Here is a 20,946-nt window from a genome sequence, read left to right as displayed (position 1 = left end):
TTCATTGTATGGCTATACCACATTTTGTTTATCTATTCATTAGTTAATGGACATTTAGGTTGTTTCCACTTTTTGGCACTTGTGAATAATGCTGCTATGAATATTTGTGTACAAGGTTTTTGTGTGGACATAATATTTCTCTTGGTAAATACCTAAGAGCGCAATTTCTGGTCACGTGGAGAGTGAATTGATTAGTGTTAGGTTAGCTTTGCAACTTTAAGCAAGTCATTGAATATTTCTCAGCCTGAGTTTTGAATCCCTGTGATGAATGAATGAGTTGGGTTATATTATTTTCAAAGTCTCTTTTAGCTTTAAAATGGTGTCATTCTGTTACTACTGTGCCTAATGCTGTGTAGTTCAGGGGTCAGCAACTATGGCTTTGGGCTGAATCCGGCCTGCAGCTTGTACTTGAATGACCAGCTAGGTAAGAATGATTATTACTTTTTTTGTGTTTTTGAGACAGGGTCTCACTCTGTCGCCCAGGCTGAAGTGCAGTGGCATGAACATGGGTCACTACAGCCTCGACTTTCCAAGCTCAGGCAGTCAGCATCTCAAGTACCTGGGACTACAGACATGCACCATCATGCCTGGCTAATTTTATTTTACTTTTTGTAAGGGAGGGTCTCACTGTGCTGGCCAGGCTGGCCTCGAACTCCTGCGCTCCAGTGATCCTCCCACTCCAGCCTCCCAAAGTGTTGGGATTACAGGCATGAGCCAACACACTTAGCCAGTGAGTACATTTTTACAAAAAGAATGTGTGACAGCCATAAAAATCTAAACTTTATTCTCTGGTTTTCTTTTGTATAGAAGTTAGCTGACCCCTGTTGTAGTTTATTAAATAGTAAGATGTGTATGATAGCTGTAAAAAAATATGACAATTAAAAAATTTTCACAGTTAATCTAAAATATTTATATTTGGTAACAGCTGTTGATTTGATTTCTAAAATTACATACACAAACACACATATTAAACTATATATGTACTGAAAAGTACTCAATCATAGGTATACTGCTTAATGAATTTTCAGTAATTAAAAAAAAATACCATTTAACAAGCACAAGAAGCAAATACATAATCGGTATCCAGAGCCCCTCTTGTGGCCTTTCCAATCCCTTAAAGATAGTCACTATTCTGACTTCTAATAGTGTAGTTTTGCCTGTCTTTGACCTTGATATAAATTGAATCATCTACTTCATATTCTTTCACATTCGGCTTCTTTTATTCATTGTTGAGATTCATCTGTTTTGTTGCTTATAGTTTTTTCATTCTCACTGCTGTTTGATATTCTGATTCTGTTAACTACATCACAATTTATTATCTCTTTTACTGTTGATGAGTATTCAGATTATTTTCTATTTGGAGCTATTGTGATTAATACTCTTGTGAATATTCTTATACCTGTTTTTTGGTAAACATGTGCATTTTGTTGGTTCAAAGGGAGTATATGTTTGTTCAGCTTAAGCAGCAATGTATAAAAATTCTTGTTGCTCCATATTCTCACCAATATTTTCTCTTTTTTTATTTTTGACATTCTGGTGGTTGTGTAGCATTATCTCATTGTGGTTTCAGTTTCCCACTTGCCTAACAACTAATGAAGTTGGGCCAATGTACTTTCTAAAATAGTAATTTCTTTTAATAAGGAAATACTGGCTTACTTGAGTTTCCCAGCTTACATGATTTAAATAATCATTTTGTTATGTGTCATCAATACTATTTATTTATCTAGTACTGGAGAGAGAGAGAGAAACGATTTATTATCGTTACTCCCTGTGGGTCCCCTCAGTGTCGTTCTGGATTTTGTTGTATAATCGTTAAGTTGTATGGCTTGGTACTGATAATGATTTTGGTTTTGATTTCAGCGGCCCAGCCCAATCCAGCTTTACTCCCCTCCCTTTATATTGGCCCCAATCAAAGACAAGCAGACAGAGCTGGGAGAGACGTTTGGTGAGGCGAGCCAGAAATACAATGTGCTCTTCGTGGGCTATTGTCTGTCTCATGACCAGCGCTGGCTTTTGGCTTCCTGCACTGACCTCCATGGGGAATTATTGGAGACCTGCGTTGTAAATATTGCTTTACCAAGCAGGTGAGAAGGCTTGATGTTTATGGTGCATGTAAACTGATGCTGTACCATTCCTCAAATATGAATATTTCCTGTTTTCTATGTAAATGAAGTGGGTACAGCATGGATAGGTTCTTTGGCATTTCTAGTGTTTGTCTCACAAGTGATAACTCTGATTTATCTAGGGACCCCTTCCCCTTCCCCATTTCTTTCTTTGTTAGGTCACGGAGGAGTAAAGTATCTGCACGTAAAATTGGACTACAGAAGTTATGGGAATGGTGCATAGGGATTGTCCAAATGACATCTCTGCCCTGGAGAGTTGTAATCGGGCGACTTGGGCGTCTTGGCCATGGGGAGCTTAAAGGTGAGAAATTTTTGAAAAAGTATTTGCAGAAAACAGAGGAAAAGGGCAGAGCTGATGTCATTAACTGAACTAAGGGAGGAAATGTTTAAATTTGTAGTAAGAATTAAGCAGATTCTATTTTATGGTTCTTTTATATGTACAGGATAAACCAGTTTTAAACTCTTCTTTGGCAACAAAATCATTTATCCAAATAAAATTTTAAATATTGAGCCCCAATATATAAAACAAAAAGAGTTTTATTCATATAAAAATGATAGTAAATTCACATTTCGAACATTTATTTATATATTGAATCAATGAGAAGAACTAGTCAGTTTTAAGACAAAAATTTTATATCAGTGATTGTAGGTGACAGTTGAAGTCATATAAAAACAGCCTTCAATTTGTTTGGTGGTTGATGATGAGTTTTGTGTTTCTTTAGTTTTTTTGGTGGCACAACAGCAAGGAAATCCTGTTTCATGAGGACAAGTAGTTGTCAGTAGAAGCAGTCTTTATTCACGTTGCCACTGTCCTGATGTTCTTCAGCCTGGAAGCTTAAAAGAGCAGATTTTTGAAGTTCAGTCCCCAGCTACCACTGCTTATATTCTTTTTCATAAATGTAACAGTCAGTCAGGAAGCACTTTAACTGTAACACAACACAACTGACCACCAGCAACTGCCTTGCTTGGTGCTGAGCCCAGCTCATTTACTATCCCAGTGTAGCTACTTGTAGTTTTATGTGAATAGTATCAATAAGCTTAGATTATTTTTAAAGCCTTATTAATTAATGACACATTTATAAGAAGTTCAATATATGCATTCAGATGGGAGAAGTTTTTTCCTAAGATCTGCACAAAAGAAAGACTTATGTCACAAATTAGCTTGGTGGCTTCCTGGGTGCAAATACATTAGAGCAGAGTCAGCAAAGTTTCTTTGTAAATGGCCAGGTAGTAAATATTTTCAGCTTTGCAGGCCAGATGGTTGCTGTTGTGACTATTTAGCTCTGCTGTTGTAATGTCAAAGCGGCTCTAGACAATACCTAAACGAGTGTGGACAGCTGTGTTTTAATAAAACTGTATTTACAAAAACAAACGGGAGGCAGGATTTGGCCTGTGGATCATAGTTTGCTGACCCCTGCATTAGACCATGTACGTTATTTCTTTTTTCTTTTCCTTTTTCTTTTTTTTTGAGTCTGTCACCCAGGCTGGAGTGCTGTGTCCGGATCTCAGCTCACTGCAAGCTCCGCCTCCCAGGTTCACGCCATTCTCCTGCCTCAGCCTCCCGGGTAGCTGGGACTACAGGCACCGCCACGTCGCCCGGCTAGTTTTTTGTAGTTTTTAGTAGAGACGGGGTTTCACCGTGTTAACCAGGATGGTCTCGATCTCCTGACCTCGTGATCCACCCGTCTCGGCCTCCCAAAGTGCTGGGATTACAGGCTTGAGCCACCGCGCCCGGCCACGTTATTTCTTTATAGGAAATTCACATCAGGTATTTGTAGATTCCCTAAACAAAAATCACTGGTACAGATGTAACTTGCACTGTAGGAGAGCGTAAGTGTGCCTCACTTCCTGCAATGCAGGTTAAATCTGGTGTCAAATGTTCAGGGTTTAACAGCAGTTTATATAAATATTACATCATATGTATTAAGTAAATGTTTTCTTTGGCATTTACAATTTTTTTTTTTAGTAATAAGTTGTACTGTAGACTAATAGACTCTTTTCATTTTTTAAAGGACTATCATAATGAATCTTGTATCAAGTGCCTGGAGGTCTAATACATTAGGGGATTCATCATTTTATTTCTGTCAGAATTTTCTGCCTTCCTCCCCAGTCTGCTTTTTCAGTCAATCTTATTTCTTAAAGGCTTTAAGCTATTCTTAACCCTTGGGGAAAGTTGGACTATAATAGGAAAGAAGAGGAAGGATAAAAATATAGAGTAATAGTCTAGTCACTTGGTATTTTGGAAAACTATTAAGGCCATCTCCTTCCCTTGTATGATTTTTATAAGGGCACATTCTTCTTCCTTATCTCTTAGTGGAGAGGAATGTGTGACTGGAGGAACCCATCAAAAGATTGAAAGAAAATGTATGTTCAGGAATAAAAACATGGGAAGAACCTAGTGTACAGGAAATCTGTTTACTAATCTACAGCTCCTTCCTTTGGGGATCCGAGGTCTGTGCCACTTTGCATCTCCATGGGACAGTGTGCGACAGGAGACCCAGGTTTCAGAGGCAGCTTTGTGAATTTGTTTCTTATCTCCAGAGTCTTTATGATGAAATACACGCTACCTTTTCTTTCTCACTTGATTTGAAATATGAAGCTCACATCTGTGATTTTCCATAGTTTTAAAACACGCATTCTTCATGTTGCTGGCCACTCTTATTTCAGCCACTTCTGTTTGGGGTTCATTGGGAATATGGGAACAGTTTTCCATTCACTTGCTCTTTAAGGGGAGAAATGGCAGCTTATTTGGGGGGAAGAAAGAGTGTGGAGGTAGAGCAGCCTGCACTGGTATGGCATTTTATGAGCAAGATGGGATCCGAGAGCAGGGGCGATGCAAGGAATGGCACATACTTCATGTGCGTAAGGGAGGTCAGAAGAGGGGACCAAGTGCTTTCCACTTCTCAGAGTAACATAATCCTCCACAGTGCTCCAGTTAGATATAATGCTTTTGTTTGGAGGCAATAAACATTAGAAAGAAAATGTATGCCAACTTTTCAATCTCTGCTATTAGTGCAGCATCGTTTGGAGCACTTTACTCACACTCATCGTGAGCTCTTTTGGGTGTTCTGAGAACTAGTTCTCTTCATTTCTGCTGCTGCTTGCCTTTCATGGAAATAACTAACCTACAGCAATAACCAAAACTCAGGTTTACCTCCACCCACCAGTGCTCTCCTCCAGAGCAGAGTACTCAAAGAATTGAACCTTGAGAAGGAGGAGAAAGGATAGGGCAGCTAACACTGCTGCCATCATGGAAAAGCACTCTAAGTGCCTAAATCTGGTCTAGGTAGATTAGACTGGATTAGTGCTGGACTCTCAAAGGTCACTTCAGACATGACATCAGCCTACAGAATAGTAGGCCTTTGTTCCTTTGTTAATGAAGTGTAATAGAAGTCGAGTAACATTCTCTTTATAGCAAGGAGGGGAACTTCTGTAAAGCCATAATTCCCTTTAGGGCCCAACCTTGGAAATTCAATTACCGGGCAGAACTGCTAAAAAGCTCAAATCTCCCATCAGTATGAATTTCTAAAGACCGTGTATGACTGCGATATTTGATTTCAGATTGGAGTATCCTCCTTGGAGAATGTTCACTACAGACAATCAGCAAAAAGCTCAAGGATGTGTGCCGGATGTGTGGAATCTCTGCCGCAGACTCTCCTTCTATCCTTAGTGCCTGCCTGGTTGCCATGGAGCCCCAGGGGTCCTTTGTAGTGATGCCAGGTAAATTTCTTCTTGTCATTGTCATTAATTACATATCACATCCATTCAGTCCACTCAAACTTAAGTCCACAGACAAGCGTAGAATTGTCTTCATTATATTTCTATCAGAGAAGATTGTATTTGGGGCTTAAAGATGGAAAACGTTCGATCCCTTCCATGGGGAGTGGTTTGTGATTTTATCATGTTTGTTGACCAAAGCTCGGAAGAGAGACTGAGTTCTGAATATAATTGAGATCTCATAGAATCATGGCTAATGACTGTTACCTGACCCCAGTTTGTTGTTAGTATATGAAGATCACCCTCCAAAGAACTACTAAAGTAGACCCCAGCATGATGCATATTTGAATATCCTTTTGAAGACATGCATTTGGCAGAATCCCACAACAGCCTCGAAGGGATATTTCTGTAGTCTCTCTGATACAGTTGAAGGTGAATGGGAATGCAATTTAGCACAGTACCTGGTACACAGTAAGCTCTCAATAGATGGAGGTGTATTTGTGGATGGCCAAAACATGTGACCACAGAATTTCCTAAGAATCTGGCTGGTTTTTTAAAACCAGCAACTAAGCGATTTTATACTTTTATAACCTATCTTTACCATCCAGATATTTCTGGAATCCAGTGGGGGACCTTCCCCACTTATTCCTTATAAAAGTCAATAGTATTGTGGTGTGAGAATGGGGTTACTTGTCATCAATCCAGTGAGAGACAGATGTCCTCATTAGACCATAGGTTACCTCTGTTGCCTCTACCACTTGGGCAGTTACGTAACTTCTTTGTGCTTTTGTCCTCATCTATAAATGGGGATCATAGTTCCTACCTTCAAATGCTGTGGTGATCAAATGCGATAACTATTCAAGAGTTTAGCACAAATGCTGGCATGTAGTAGGCATTCAGTAAGTGTTACAACATATATTGATTTTTATGGTACTATTTCTATAGGATTGTTAACCATTTAGAACAGTACTTTATAAATTGTGAACAACCAGAGGAGGAAAGAAAGTAGGGGGTTTATTTTTAGAAATACTACTTATGTAAGTAATTAAAACATTTAGTGGACTTGATCCAATTTTATCTTAACCTTTTCAGTGTGAAATGAAACTTGGGTTATTATAGATAGCTATGTGCTCTGAGTCAGTTTCTTTGAAGATATTTAAACAATTGGACTCAACTTTGAATGTGTATTTATCATGGCATTTTCATCAGACTCATACCACTCCAGATCATTGATTGATAAAATTCTTTTTATTTTTTTCTTTAAAGATGCTGTCACAATGGGCTCTGTTTTTGGCCGAAGTACTGCACTGAACATGCAGTCATCTCAGCTCAACACCCCTCAAGATGCTTCTTGTACACACATCTTGGTGTTCCCAACATCATCAACCATCCAGGTGGCTCCAGCCAACTACCCCAATGAAGATGGGTTTAGCCCTAACAATGGTGAGTAGAAGACCTGTATGGATAGTGCTCACCTTCATGCAGGGCAGAGCTGGAGTGTGGAAACACTGGGCTGCCACATGGCTTTTCTGTGTTGTAATAAACAACCCGGGAACTATAAAGAGGGGATAGATGGTTTGAGAATCTTTTTGGTCTTAAAGCTTTAATTTATCTGCACAATTACCAAGACCAAATAAATATTTTCCTCTTTTGGGCAATTGACTTTCTTCTGTTTTTCATTAAAGGCAAAAAATAATATCTGTGTGGCAGTGTTCTGTACTTGGGTGCCACTCTTTCAATAAATATTTGAAGATGTGATTTGAAATGTTTGAAGTACTAAGCAATATGAAGAGAGCACCTTCCTTTAGCTAGTTGATGGGAATCTAATTTGCTATAGAGAAACTCCTTATTTGATTATTCTTAATGGAAATTTTTGAGTATCTTTTAAGGCATCTGTTTTAAAAAATGGTCATTTAGAAACTAAGATGCTCAATACTATGCATCCATTTGCATTGTTTTTGAAGAAATTGTAACGCCTACCAGTGTTTACTTATGGTAAATGGGATGGGGAAAAGGATACCAAATTTTATGTCTGGTATGATTACAATGGAATAACAAATATATGAGAAAATAAAAGAATCATAGAAAAAAATAGTCATGGTGATTGGGTTCTAGGTGATGGTTTTCACTTTTTATATTTTTCTTTACAAATTTTCTGCTGTGGATGTACCTTACTTTTATAGTGTTGGGGAGGATTTCTTAATGAAAACATTGAGCCAAGCGCACCCCATGCCTGTAATCTTAGCACTTTGGGAGGCCGAGGCAGGCGGATCACTTGAGGTCAGGAGTTTGAGACTAGCCTGGCCAACATGGTGAAACCCCATCTCTATGAAAAATACAAAAATTAGCCAGAAATCACTTGAACCCAGGAGGCAGAGGTTGCAGTGAGCTGAGATCGTGCCACTGCACTCCAGCCTGGGCAAAAGAGTGAGACTCCATCTCAAAAAACAAAGGGGGGGGAGAGAGAGAGAGAAAACATTGTGCTTTGATTTGCTTTTGGAATAGGTCTCCATTTTCAGGGCAAGTTCACACCCATTAACATGCATTCATTCAGCCTCTGGTGTTTTAGATGCTAATTGGATACATTGATGGAGTCTACTGTGTTTTTGAATGGTGTCAACTTTAATGATTAAATTGCTGCTTTAGCTCTTTAGCCATGTTTTGATGTGCCTTTGGCGGCTATGCAGAGTGTAGGTTTTTATGTTACATTCTTGATTGCATTCTGTTAATACTTTACAGAAGGAGATCATTGGAGAGAGCACAAAGTGAGAGAATAATTTGTAATAGCTTGCCCTCAGTAGGTCCTCCTGCATCTCAGTTCTTAACTGTGTGTGTCCAGAATAGCCATATGCCAACAAAACATGACATAGGTTCAGTTGGATTATTATGGTAATTGATATGGACTATCTTTTTAATTTTTGTGCTTTTTTTCCCCCTCTTCCCTCTAGATGATATGTTTGTTGACCTTCCATTCCCAGATGATATGGACAATGATATTGGCATATTAATGACTGGGAACCTCCATTCCTCTCCCAACTCCTCCCCAGTACCCTCCCCAGGCTCTCCTTCTGGAATTGGTGTGGGCTCTCACTTCCAGCATAGTCGGGTAAGGATGATTTGGAGTACATTGTTTAAGACAACCACAGCCTTCAGGAAGATAATTCGCTTGACATCCGATCATCTTGTTCCTACACGCACAGTTCTTGATGGTCTGGGTCCTTGGTACAAGTGAAATAAGTGTAGGAAACTGACTGTAGTTCCATTTTGAATACAAGGCAGGAATTTGAAGTAAATGTGTTATCATTTCTGATGAATAAGTTTTATCAGAAGACTAGTCCTGTTACAGATGCAAGGGTTTTTATGCATTGTTTTCTTAGCAAAAATTAGTTCTAGTTGCTTGCTGCTTCCCAGTTGTTTTTTTCAATGTTATTTTTTGCCAAAATAGTGGCTTTTAAGAGATCGGTACAACAACCGTACTTACTCAACAGTAATTGTGCTGATTGAAGAACAAGTTGTTGGTGATGGCTTGTTCTGAAAGGAGCCTGCCATGCTCTTTGTGTGTCCTGGCTTAGTCGTTTTGCAGCCGCCTTCTTTCTGGCTGACCCACAGGAATGGCAAGAGCCGCCAGGAGATTGATTTTACAGATATGCCCAGGTTAATGCCAGAGTATTAAGGAAAAAACCAGAGCTTACAACTGTTTCATCTTTAAATATCTCAGGGATATTGGAGGTGAATGAACAGAAGATTTAAGAGTTAGAGGGTTCTGCCACAGCTTGTGGTAACTTTGCTTCAGTTAAATGATTCCTGCTGCATCACTGTATTGTACAGTTTATTTAAAATATTACGAGATTGAGGGGTTAAGACTTAGAAAAAAATAGCTGTGTCTGGTATCTTAGACTGAACAAGCAAAAGCAACCCTGCTCACACTCATTTATTTAGACACAAAGATGGACATAAAGGACTAAAGTTTTCATTGGGGGGAGTTTTATTCCCAGCACTGAATTTATTAGACGATGGAGAAAAAGAAGGTTTCTAACTTAGATTAGTCACAGAGCAGGTGAGACCAGAGGAGGGCATCTCAGACTGTTCCCATTGTTATACCTGCCCCTGTTACCCTCTTCTGGAAGGAAGGGGTTTTAAGTGTCTTTGTTTCCTTTGCAGTTACTTACTAGTTAATGACAATTTGTTCATGGGAAATGGTTGTGATAGGAACAAAAACCACAAATTTTACCTTGTCTATTTTTTAAAAGTTAGGTTTAATTTGAATTCTGTAGGCAAATAGCATAGTAGCTAAGAATGCATGCCCCAGAGTCTGTTAAAGACAACTCTGAGTTGCAGGTCTGGGCCTGCGGGCCTTATGACCTTGGACAACCTAACTTCACCTCTTTTAGCCTGAGTTACCTTATCTGTGAAGTGGAATAATAGCAACTACCTCCCAGTACCTGTTTTTGTAATTCAGTTTATGCATTAACAAAGAATTGGTCATTAAAGTGTAATGTTAGTTGTGTAAGAAACAGAGGTATGCTGTATTTCTCCCTTTTTTTGGAGCCTTAAGCACTAAAGTGTTTAATTCAGTGTCATGATATAGGCAGTGCTGTTCTGAAGCTAGCCAGGTGGCCTTTTTCAATCCTGAGCACCTGCAGCCAGGTGACCTCCAAGAGGCTTTAAGCATTTCCTTTTTCTGAAGCATTAAACATTCTTTGATATCCAGTTAAGACCTTAGAGCAGGGAAAAGAATGCCTTCAAAGTGGCAGTAAATTTTTTGTTTTTTAACCAACTCAGAATTGATACAGTTTGATGTAGTAGCTGCAGATTATTTTTTCCTTCTAAACAGAAGGCCTTTTTTTTTTTTTTTTGAGATGGAGTCTCACTCTGTTGCTCAAGCTAGAGTGCAGTGGCGTGATCTTGGCTCACTGCAACCTCCACCTCCTGGGTTCAAGGGATTCTCCTGCCTCAGCCTCCTGAGTAGCTGAGATTACAGGCGTGCACTACTATGCCTGGCTAATTTTTGTATTTTTAGTAGAGTTGGGGTTTCACCGTGTTCACCAGGCAGGTCTCGAAATTCTGACCTCAAGTGATCTGCCTGCCCTCAGCCTCCCAAAGTGCTGGGATTACAGGTGTGAGCCACCACACCCAGCCTAAACAGAGACTTTTAAAAACAAATGGGTTACTTATTGCTTGCATGAAAGGTAAATTTTCAATTGTTGAAGCTAGCTAAAAGAATTACAGATAAGAAAAATGTCAGTTGCAGCAAAACATAGTGAGCCTCTTCCAGGAGTCTCTTATTAAGGGGAATGCTGCAAATGAAAACATGGCTTCTCTGTGAGCAGATCTTGTACTGCTGGCAGCTCAGGAACGTTTGCTGTGCACGTACTGGTGTCACATTGTCCTGGTCAAGCTGGTGAGCTCGTGTGTCTTTGGTTGGTTGCTGGTGAAAGAGCACCTGCATGTGGTAGAAACTTCTGCTGTCAGAGATTGTAATCTTTCCATTTTAGTTTGTTACATCATGATGCCATGGAATTGATCTTCCAAGCAAATCTGTACTTAGTTGACTGAGGCTGTCAGCTTTGCTGTTATCTTCTCTGTGTGCAGCAAAGACAATGCCGGCCCTGCTTTCCTTTCTCAGCCACCTGTGGCTTTCTGTGAGATGCTGCCACAAAGGGGATCACTCACTGCAGTGGCAGTGTGCAGAGTGAACTGACGAAAGTTTGTTTTTCAAGGTTTAAGATAAATGTTGATCATGCTTTTGGGATTTTTGTTTTTCAGAGCCAGGGTGAGCGTCTTCTTTCTAGAGAAGCACCAGAGGAGCTAAAGCAGCAGCCCCTGGCCCTTGGGTATTTTGTATCAACTGCCAAAGCTGAGAATCTTCCCCAGTGGTTTTGGTCATCGTGTCCCCAGGCTCAAAACCAGTGCCCTCTCTTCTTAAAGGTTGGTTTGGTATCATATTAGAAGTTTGCAAGGAATGAGTGATTTATGCTTAAATTTAATTTTGGTTAGAAATTTCAGTTTTAGGCATCATAATCTTATTCTGTTCCTTTTTTCTCTTGTATCTACTTACACTCTGAGGAAATTTTACAGTTGTAGGTGGAGAGTAGAATTTAGGAGGACCCAAAACCGTGTCACAAAGAAATGAATCACAGTAGCCCAAGGAGGAGACAGTGGGGCCCAGAGGGTAAATCTAGGGTGGATGCATGGGGTTCAGTGTAATGGTCTTTCTCCAAGTCTATATTGCATCACTATCAGTAAAGTTAAGCCTGTGTCGAGGTATAGTAACCAGCCGTCCTCTCCCTCCCCTGCCATGGACTCCTCGCATTCTTCATTAGAGAAGGGTAAGAGTCAGCTAAAAACATCGCACATTTGCACTTCCTCCTTCCTTTATATTTCTTGGAACCTTTTAATACCAATTGTAAAGGTTCAAAACAAAAGATCCCCTATTGGAAGTTTGTGTTAAAAACAACAATACCTAGAATGAAATCCATTTCTTGCCCACAGATTGGCAAAAATACAAAGATTTGGCAACATACTGTGTTGGCACAGATGTGGGGAGCAGGCCCTGGTGTTGGTGGGATTGCTGAATAATACAGCCCTACACACTACCCTTTTAGGGCAGCATTCCCACCTCTAAGGAAGAGCCCAAAGGTTCTTTGCCAAAACAGAAAATGACATATGTCCAAGACTAGAAAGAACCTAAGTGTCATCAGTGATGGACTGATTGAATCAACTGTGGCACATCCAGACAGTGAAATATTAATCATTTACAACAAAATGGAGAATATTTCTGTGTAATCATTCTGTGGAGTAGAAAGTACCGTGGAGTGATCTATAAGATATGCGTATTCACACACATATACACACACACAGCTGATTATATTTTCAAAAAGAAATGATGGAAATCAAACCAAAAACTTAGTGAAGCAATGTTCTTTTCCTAATGACTTTAACATACTATTATAAAATCAAAGAAGGTTTATAAAAATGCATGTGTTCTGTATTTTGAATTAGAATTATCAGTATGAGCATAGATTTATTTTTCCTCTCTAAAAAAGTATACACATTTTCTTAGCTCTGTCTGCTGAAAAAGCTTAGCAGCAATAAACACCTCTGTTGCCACAATTGTGGTTCCTACACACCATTGTCACTTAAAGGTACTATGGTTCTTTGAAGAGATGACTGATTCCAGGTATGAAGCAGGAAATGTTCCCAATGAACCTAGGACATCTTGTCACACCTAAAAGCAAGAAAGTTACCAAAGATCATGATGGTCCATCAGGGCCTCAGGAGCCATCTTAGAGGGCAGCTCGATTGTCCAGGGCTAGGATGGGACCATGTGATCATTAAAACAAATGATGACAGTGATAGAATGAAACAAATCCTTGGTTCATAATTGTGTTGGAAAACAAAAAATCAGTCATTTTTAACTGCTAGAGCATCAACTCAGTCTGAAAATACAAAAATAAAGAGAAAGCATTTATGTATTGCCTCTCGTTTACATATAAAGTAATACCAAAACCATTGGGTGAAAACTTGATGAGAAACTTTACGATGTGTGTAGTATGCTGGTACCACCTGAACCCAGTGGTGAATCATGTTACTTCAGGTGGGACAGTAGACATTTCGTGCCTTTAATCATTTGTCACGTACAGATTATGTTGGCTCATGATTTTAGTAAACCAAATATAAAAAGACATTTTTGAGAGAATAAGGGAGCATTATCTTTATTATCCTGCAGATGGGGTGATTGGGGTGATAATATTAAGGAATCATTGTGAATTTTTATTGTGTGATAATTACTGTTACGTTTAAAGGTCCTTATGTGAGATATCTCTGACTTTTTACAAGCAAAATGATACAATATTTGTTTTATGAGTTTTTTGTTTGTTTGTTTTTGTTTTTGTTTGTTTGTATGTTTTTTTGGAGACAGAGTCTTGCTCTGTTGCCCAGGCTGGAGTGCAGTGGTGCAATCACAACTCACTGCATCCTCATCCTCCCAGGTTCAAGCAATCTTCCAGCTTCAACCTTCTGAGTAGCTGGGACTACAGGCACAAACCACCATCCCAGCTATTTTTTTTTTTTTTTTTTAATGTTTTGTAGAGATGGTAATATTTGTGTTTTGTTTAAAATAATTCAGCAAAACAAAAACAGAAAAGTGGTGAATATTGATAATTGTTGCATCTTGGTGATATCAATTCATGGGACCTTATTATATATTAGAGTATTTTTGTGTGTGCTAGACTATTTCCATTGAAGAAACAAAATACAGTAGACCAAAAAAGCCCAAAAAGTTTGCCTTTTTTTTTCCCCCCCAACCCTAGGATGAGAAGTTACTTGGGATTAACTTGGGGGTTACTGGGCAGGTTAAAATTTATAAACTCATAGAAACTCTGACTTCTAAGGACTTTTGGGAACATCTGCTTCTGGCAGACATGGCCTCCCTCACTTCTGCACTGTGATTGTCTAGACCAGAGAGATAACTCCCTTTGTTTTTTCACCAGGCTTCGCTGCATCACCACATTTCAGTAGCACAGACAGACGAACTTCTGCCTGCCAGGAATTCTCAGCGGGTTCCACACCCTCTTGACTCCAAAACTACGTCTGATGTTTTAAGGTAGATACCAACCTAGGCATCATAGCAGTGCAGTTTGAAATGATATTCCTTTACTGTTGTCTTTCCAAGGTGTTTTAATCTAAGTGTGGTATGCATAGAAAAGAAGCTGCCATTTGTGCATTGAAACAGTATCTGATGAGTCAGTGAGAGCTGCAGTCCCCCATAGATGCATGGGACAGGCAGTGTAACACATTGGATTCAGTTAGGCAGTGATAGGCATTTATAATTGCTTTTGTTTCCCGTTCAGAGCGAGCACTTCATGGTGATGAAGAGAGGTCAGATCTCAGGGGTGGATAGTTAGAAGACAGTGTCTGGAACTTTTAAAGCACCTCACATTGAAAATACTTGTTATGCTTCCTAAGATAGATTATGTGTTTCTTTTTTTTTTTTTTTTGAGATGGAGTCTCGCTCTGTCACCCAGGCTGGAGTGCAGTGGCGTGATCTCAGCTCACTGCAAGCTCTGCCTCCCGGGTTCACGCCGTTCTCCTGCCTCAGCCTCCCAAGTAGCTGGGACCACAGGCGCCCACCACCACGCCCAGCTTTTTTTTGTATTTTTAGTAGAGACGGGGTTTCACCGTGTTAGCCAGGATGGTCTCGATCTCCTGACCTCATGATCCACCCGCCTCAGCCTCCCAAAGTGCTGGGATTACAGGCGTGAGCCACCGATTATGTTTTTTTTAAAAATGAACTAGAACATAAATGACATAGTAGGGAAATGCATCCCAGAAATGGGTATTAATCAAACCACAGACATTCTTCATCTACCTTGAGAAAAGATACAGGCCTTTTCTAATGTTTTATAACTCTTAAATGGTTAGGAAATGATGGGAAACTGTACATTACAGATTAATGTATAATTATAGTTATGGATAAAAATAACCTGATCAACATAAATTTGGCTTCCAGGCCCCCCAGAGCAAGGGTCCCCAACCCCCGTCCAAGCCTTGTTAGGAACCAGGCCGCACAGCGTGCGGTAAGTGGCAGGCGAGCAAGCATTACAACCTGTGCTCTGCCTCCTGTCAGGCAACGGCATTAGATTCTCATGGGGCACAAACCCTATTGTGAACCGCACATGCAGAGGATCTAGGTTGTGCATTCCTTATGAGACTCTTAATGCCTGATGATTTAAGGTGGAACAGTTTCATCCTGAAACTATTCCCCACCACGTGGAAAAATTGTCTTCCACAAAACCGGTCCCTGGTGCCAAAAAAGGTTGGAGACTGCTGCCCTAGAGGAACACTGTCCAATAGAAATATAATGTGAACCTCAAATCTAATTAAAATTGTTCTACTAGCCACATTAAAATAGTAAAAAGAAACTGATGAATTTTAGTAATATATTTTATTTAACTCAATATATTCAAAGTGTTATTTCAACATGTACCATATAAAAATATTCATGAAACGTTTACATACTTTTCTTTTTTTCTTTTTCTTTTTTTTGGAGACAGAGTCCTGCTCTGTCACCCAGGCTAGAGTGCAGTGGCATGATCTCACTGCAACCTCCGCCTACAGGCTCAAGCGATTCTCCTGCCTCAGCCTCCCAAGTAGCTGGGATTACAGGCATGCACCACCATGCCTGACTACTTTTTATATTTTTAATAGAGATGGGGTTTCACCATGTTGGCCACCTGGTCTTGAACTCCTGACCTCAGGTGATACACTGACCTCAGCCTCCCAAAGTTGCTGGGATTACAGGCGTGAGCCACTGCCCCTGGCCTCTTAAGTGTTTGGGCTCCAGTACCTACTTTTACCTGCAGTCCACGCAAGTTCTGACTGGCGTCACTGGCAGAGCTCCGTGGCCATGTGTGGCTGGTGGCTACTGTACTGGATAGTCCATGTCTAGAAGGAAGGAGGAACATGAGACAGGGATGAGGGAAAGAGCCTGGGGCAAGTTAAAGGATGCCTCTGAGACCTCCTTCCTGCTAAGATCTGGAATGTGTTAGAATCTGAGAACCAGCCTTCCCCTCTTGAGGCTCATGCCCCTGCTCTGTGTGTTCTCTTTGGCAGGTTTGTTTTGGAGCAGTACAACGCTCTGTCCTGGCTCACGTGCAATCCGGCCACCCAGGACCGTACTTCCTGCCTTCCCGTCCACTTTGTGGTGCTCACTCAGTTGTACAATGCCATCATGAATATACTTTAATTGGAAAAGCACTTGTTCTCTCTGGCTCAGTTCCTTCTCCCTGCAACCTCAGTCCAAGGAACCTGCTATACTCTGCAAATAACCCACATCCTTTTCTTCAGACCACTCTCCACAGTCCTGCACTGTGATTCCTTCTCAGCAGGCACATGTCAGTTCTGCAGTGTTCATTACCAGAGTGACTCCTTGACACTTCTCTCATGGACCTGGAAACTTCCATAAGTGGTGACTTTCAGCCAGTGCGGTGGTGTATGTAGCCCCCAACCACTGGTCCCAGGAAGGTGGTGGTTGTTGGTGGCTTTTCAGCGGGAAACAGAAGAGACAGTGTCCTTTTGCACAAGAGTCTGTGTTTTCAGCCTCTGTATACAATTGAGGGCAGTCTAGCCCTTTGGATGAAATCCTCTATTACTGGTGTGTGGCCTGTGGGTTACCTGAACTCCATAATCTGGGACTTTTTAAAAATAAGAACCAGCTCAAGGATATGGTTTCATACTGGGGTTCCTGTCTCCCTAGTGCTCCCATCCAGATTAGCATGAGTGCTTTGGTTGACTTCACACCTGTGTGTGGATGCAGAAGGTCTGGAGACAGCTTCATTTTGTTTATTTATTTTAATTTGTTTTGTCATATCGTTTTTGTGACTTTGTTTTTTTAATTCACAAGGACCAGGTACAGTAGCTGAAACCCAATTCAGATCCACCATAGGATTCTTTGACTACATACCTCTGTCCTAGAAGCCGGAAAAGGAGTAAAAACACATTGGGGAGATCATGCCTAAAAGTAATATATTCAAAACCACCCAGCAGTAGGTTTTGTTAACAACAAACTGAGTTTTAAAAGTTCTGCCATGTTAAGTGGCCAGCATTTCATGAAGGATAACATTTTTATACAGAAGGCAGTCAAGCTCAACTCAGAGCCATGGAGGCAAGTACCTTAATTAGTTTTATATAGTCACAACGGAAATATATTTTCTAGTGAATTCTTATCGAAAGCCAGGTCTCTCCTCTCATTAGATCAAAAGGGACTTATGTACATACAACAATTGAAAGTGTTTGCTCATGAAATCAGTTATAAATATGGTGAATTTTTTCTGGACCATAGGAATATTATTTCAAAGAAATATTACAACTTAACCATTAAATTAGTACTTGAAGTTGAGCCTTTGTGGTGGGACTTTTTAAAAAAATGCCTTTTTAAAGCATTAATGGCGAATTGCAGTATTTTATGACTCCTCATTCCCGGCCCAGAGGGTTGTCTTTGAAACCCTGTTTCTAACCCTTGTGTTGTGCGTTTCTGTCTGAGGGCAGTGGGTGTGTACTGGCCTCCCGGGAGCCACTGTGACCAGGCCTTTGAGCTCTTGTCATCTGTGGAGAGAATCATGCAAATTTTAAAAGTTCTTCCAAGAGACTTCCATGTCCTGGTTATTAACAAAAAAGGAAAAATGTAATAATTGATATGATTTTGTAAAAGTATTTTTCTTGAAATAATCTAAAGTTTAAAACATTATATTAAAAAAAAAAAAGTTGTGTGGTGGGAATGTGAAAGCAGAGAAATAACTTGTAAATGGATAATTTTCTTCTCTGTACCACCAATTGAAGGGGGGGTTGACTTTCGCAATGTATAGGAGAAAAAATCTGATATATCAAACCATTTGTATCTAATGTGTACAGTGTAAAATTGACTTTAAAAATATTGCAGTGCTATTTTTTCTTAATCAGAAAGGAAAATTCTCAAGGCCTTTTGAAGAGCATAAGAAGATGAAGATTGTAAACTTGTATAAAATTATCTTGGTGAGAAGACAAATTGTAAAGTAGATATTTGTAATCTTTTACCACTTTGGGGTTGCTTTTTTCCCGGAATTCATCAGAACTTTGAATTTTTTTTTAAATGGGCTGTTTTTAATGCAGGGGCTTTTCTTCCCTAGAAACCCAATTCTAAGCAGAAAAAGAAAAAAAAACATAAAAAATAAAAAAACCCGTACAAAAAACTTAAAAAAAAAAAATGGCAGCAAAGGGTAGTTTTCATCTGGTGTCTTTTATTTAAGTTTTTTAAGTTAAGAAAAGCTGGTGACATATTTATACGTTTTTGTGCAAAAATAAATGAATGGCAATAGATTTTAAAAAATCTTATTATGTACTTCTGTGTGAAAAAGTCTGTATAATATTTCCCTTAAATATGCATTATTTTACTTGTGAGTTTTTTACTGAATTAATCTGAAATGTACAAGCCCTGGATTTGCTACAGAGTGAGAAGTTATTTTATTTTTTTTTATTTTTAATTTTGGAAATTCTGCAGAAATCAGAACTCTTACCATGGTTTGAACAAAACACGGGGCAGTGGGGAGGGGAGAAGGGCGGGGTTGTCCAGCATGCTTGTATGTATATTTCAGAACCTTTTTTAAATGTAAAAGCTGTACATTTCTGGGAAGTTCTGAATTTCTTTTGTTTCCTTTTTTCCTTCAAGCATTTTGCAGTGAGCTTCTTTTATATATAGCAAACAATTTGAAAGAATACAAAAATATGTGAAGTTCATTTAAAAAAATAACTACAGTATAGCGCTGGTACAGTACACTAAAAGACTTTGATAAAAAGAAACAATAATAAAAGGCCTCCATTTTAAATGTCATTCATATATACCTTGTGGATGAGAGCTATATACTTTTACACACTTTTTTAGAGGAATAAATTATTGAATTACTGAAACTTTGAGTGGCTTTTTTCCCTTCCCCTCCTGCCTTTGTATAAAATTATCTACATCTGCTCAAGAGGTGTTGTATATGGATTGAATAGCCCTAGATCAGTAGCCAGGCTCTACCTTCCAGTCAGTGAAATGGATGTAGAATTTTACCACCCTCATCACCCCCAACAGCTGTTCTGAAATTGTATTCTTATACTCCAGGGCACAAGTACATTCCCGGATCGGTTTTTAGATGCTCGCACACACAACACTGAGTCAACTGTTGTGAGTCGATGAGATCTAATGGTGTCTCTCAGCTGTAAGATTGTGGTCAATCCTAGCACAAATGACAAGTCTGTATTTGTGTTCCACTGCCTTTCTCTTCACAGTCTCAGCCAGTTTCTTTTTGATGTCTCTTAGAAATGACAGATACATCTCTCTCTGCTGTTTTCCTGATTTGCAGGCTGGTAACGGGGGTTTGGCATCTGATACACCACACACAAGTCCCGGTTGGCTGCACACTATCTGCCATGCTGTTCCCTTCTTGGGTCCATCAGCAAGGAAAAGCCACATGTTCTAGCGAGAGTTGCGAGGGTATTTTGTATACTGCCCTTGCAAAATCTCTCATTAAAATGGTTAAACCCCAGGACTTGGCAAAGCTTACAATAAACATTTGAATAATTGGAAAGGCCTTGCTTTTAATCTCCCTTCATCATTTTAGAAATATACGTTGTTCTGAACCTAACATCAGAATCCAAAGATAAAGCTATTGAGACAACTCAGCCTTCTGTTATTTCATCTGCAAATGAGGGATGAGGATGATTCCATGAGAAATGCTTTGCAAACTAAACGGCTTGTATCCATGTTACAGCTGCACTGTTGAAGAAAGGCTGAGAAAAGTGAGGCCAACTCTTTGGTTAAAGGGTAATAGTGATCTCATCCAGTTACTGCCTTACATATATAACTTTTATATAGTTCTGCAACAACTAAATAATCAGAACTAAGAGGTACTTTTACAAGCATTCAGTAGCTTCAATGCTTAGCTCATACGTTGGGTGGTACTATATTCAACGATGAGTGTTGGCTTTATAGTGGGAATGTCATTTTCATAACTGCCCCATCTGTACCAATTCAGCAACTGCAGCAAAATCTCTTTGAGGTAGGATAAATTAATTACTGAATGCATTTCAATATCTTGCAAGTTAGATGTAGATAAGCCATCAGCCTTCAGCAGTTTGCATCACCCAGATTCTGCTCTTCATAGCAGTTCATTCCCTCCAACCATGTGGTTATGCAGTTTTATGTTTTTACTATTCAGGAATTCATGAGCAAAGGTATTTGTTACCAACTGGGCATCGAAGAACCACTAAAAATCTTTATAAAAGTGCAGTTCGTCTATGGGTTTTTAAAAGCAAACTTCTCATAAGACATACTGCAGAAGCATAAGCCACATACTGAAAACAGTCTTTGCCTCTTGTCATTTACAGTCAAGCCAGTATAGAAAGGAAGTCGTGCTTTGGAATTCACCGCACACCGAAATCCTATCAAGATGCAATTTTCACTTATTACCATGTTATCTTGGTGTTAAATGATTCTCTTATTTATATCCCCTTGACAAAAAGGTCACTTTAATAGTAATTATTTCATGTTATTAATACCTAAGGAGACACCACTAGAAAATTCTGTCGT

The 20,946-nt window shown here is 39.5% G+C and overlaps 1 protein-coding gene across 4 annotated transcripts in view; it reads left to right on the top strand.

Moving 5' to 3' along the window:
• Positions 1 to 19,283, top strand: part of MED13L (mediator complex subunit 13L) — a 321,531-nt gene extending 302,248 nt beyond the window's left edge. For 2 of the 4 annotated variants that reach the window (XM_026456567.2, XM_023204128.1), the window contains 8 exons: positions 1,861 to 2,084; positions 2,282 to 2,424; positions 5,685 to 5,843; positions 7,107 to 7,283; positions 8,789 to 8,946; positions 11,607 to 11,768; positions 14,333 to 14,445; positions 16,455 to 18,010. In XM_026456567.2, coding sequence (XP_026312352.1) covers positions 1,861 to 2,084; positions 2,282 to 2,424; positions 5,685 to 5,843; positions 7,107 to 7,283; positions 8,789 to 8,946; positions 11,607 to 11,768; positions 14,333 to 14,445; positions 16,455 to 16,587 — 1,269 coding nt within the window. In that variant the 3' untranslated portion in view covers positions 16,588 to 18,010. Of the gene's footprint in view, positions 1 to 1,860; positions 2,085 to 2,281; positions 2,425 to 5,684; positions 5,844 to 7,106; positions 7,284 to 8,788; positions 8,947 to 11,606; positions 11,769 to 14,332; positions 14,446 to 16,454 lie in introns of all 4 variants that reach the window. The other 2 variants (XM_026456566.2, XM_023204113.2) reach the window with 2 other exon arrangements.
• The last annotated feature ends 1,663 nt before the right edge of the window (positions 19,284 to 20,946 follow it).

This window comes from Piliocolobus tephrosceles, chromosome 10, assembly GCF_002776525.5.
Source record: "Piliocolobus tephrosceles isolate RC106 chromosome 10, ASM277652v3, whole genome shotgun sequence".
In the NCBI taxonomy this organism is placed as follows: Eukaryota; Metazoa; Chordata; class Mammalia; order Primates; family Cercopithecidae; genus Piliocolobus; species Piliocolobus tephrosceles.
The sequence above is the reverse complement of the archived record's forward strand: the minus strand, read 5'-3'. Positions and strand labels throughout refer to the sequence as shown.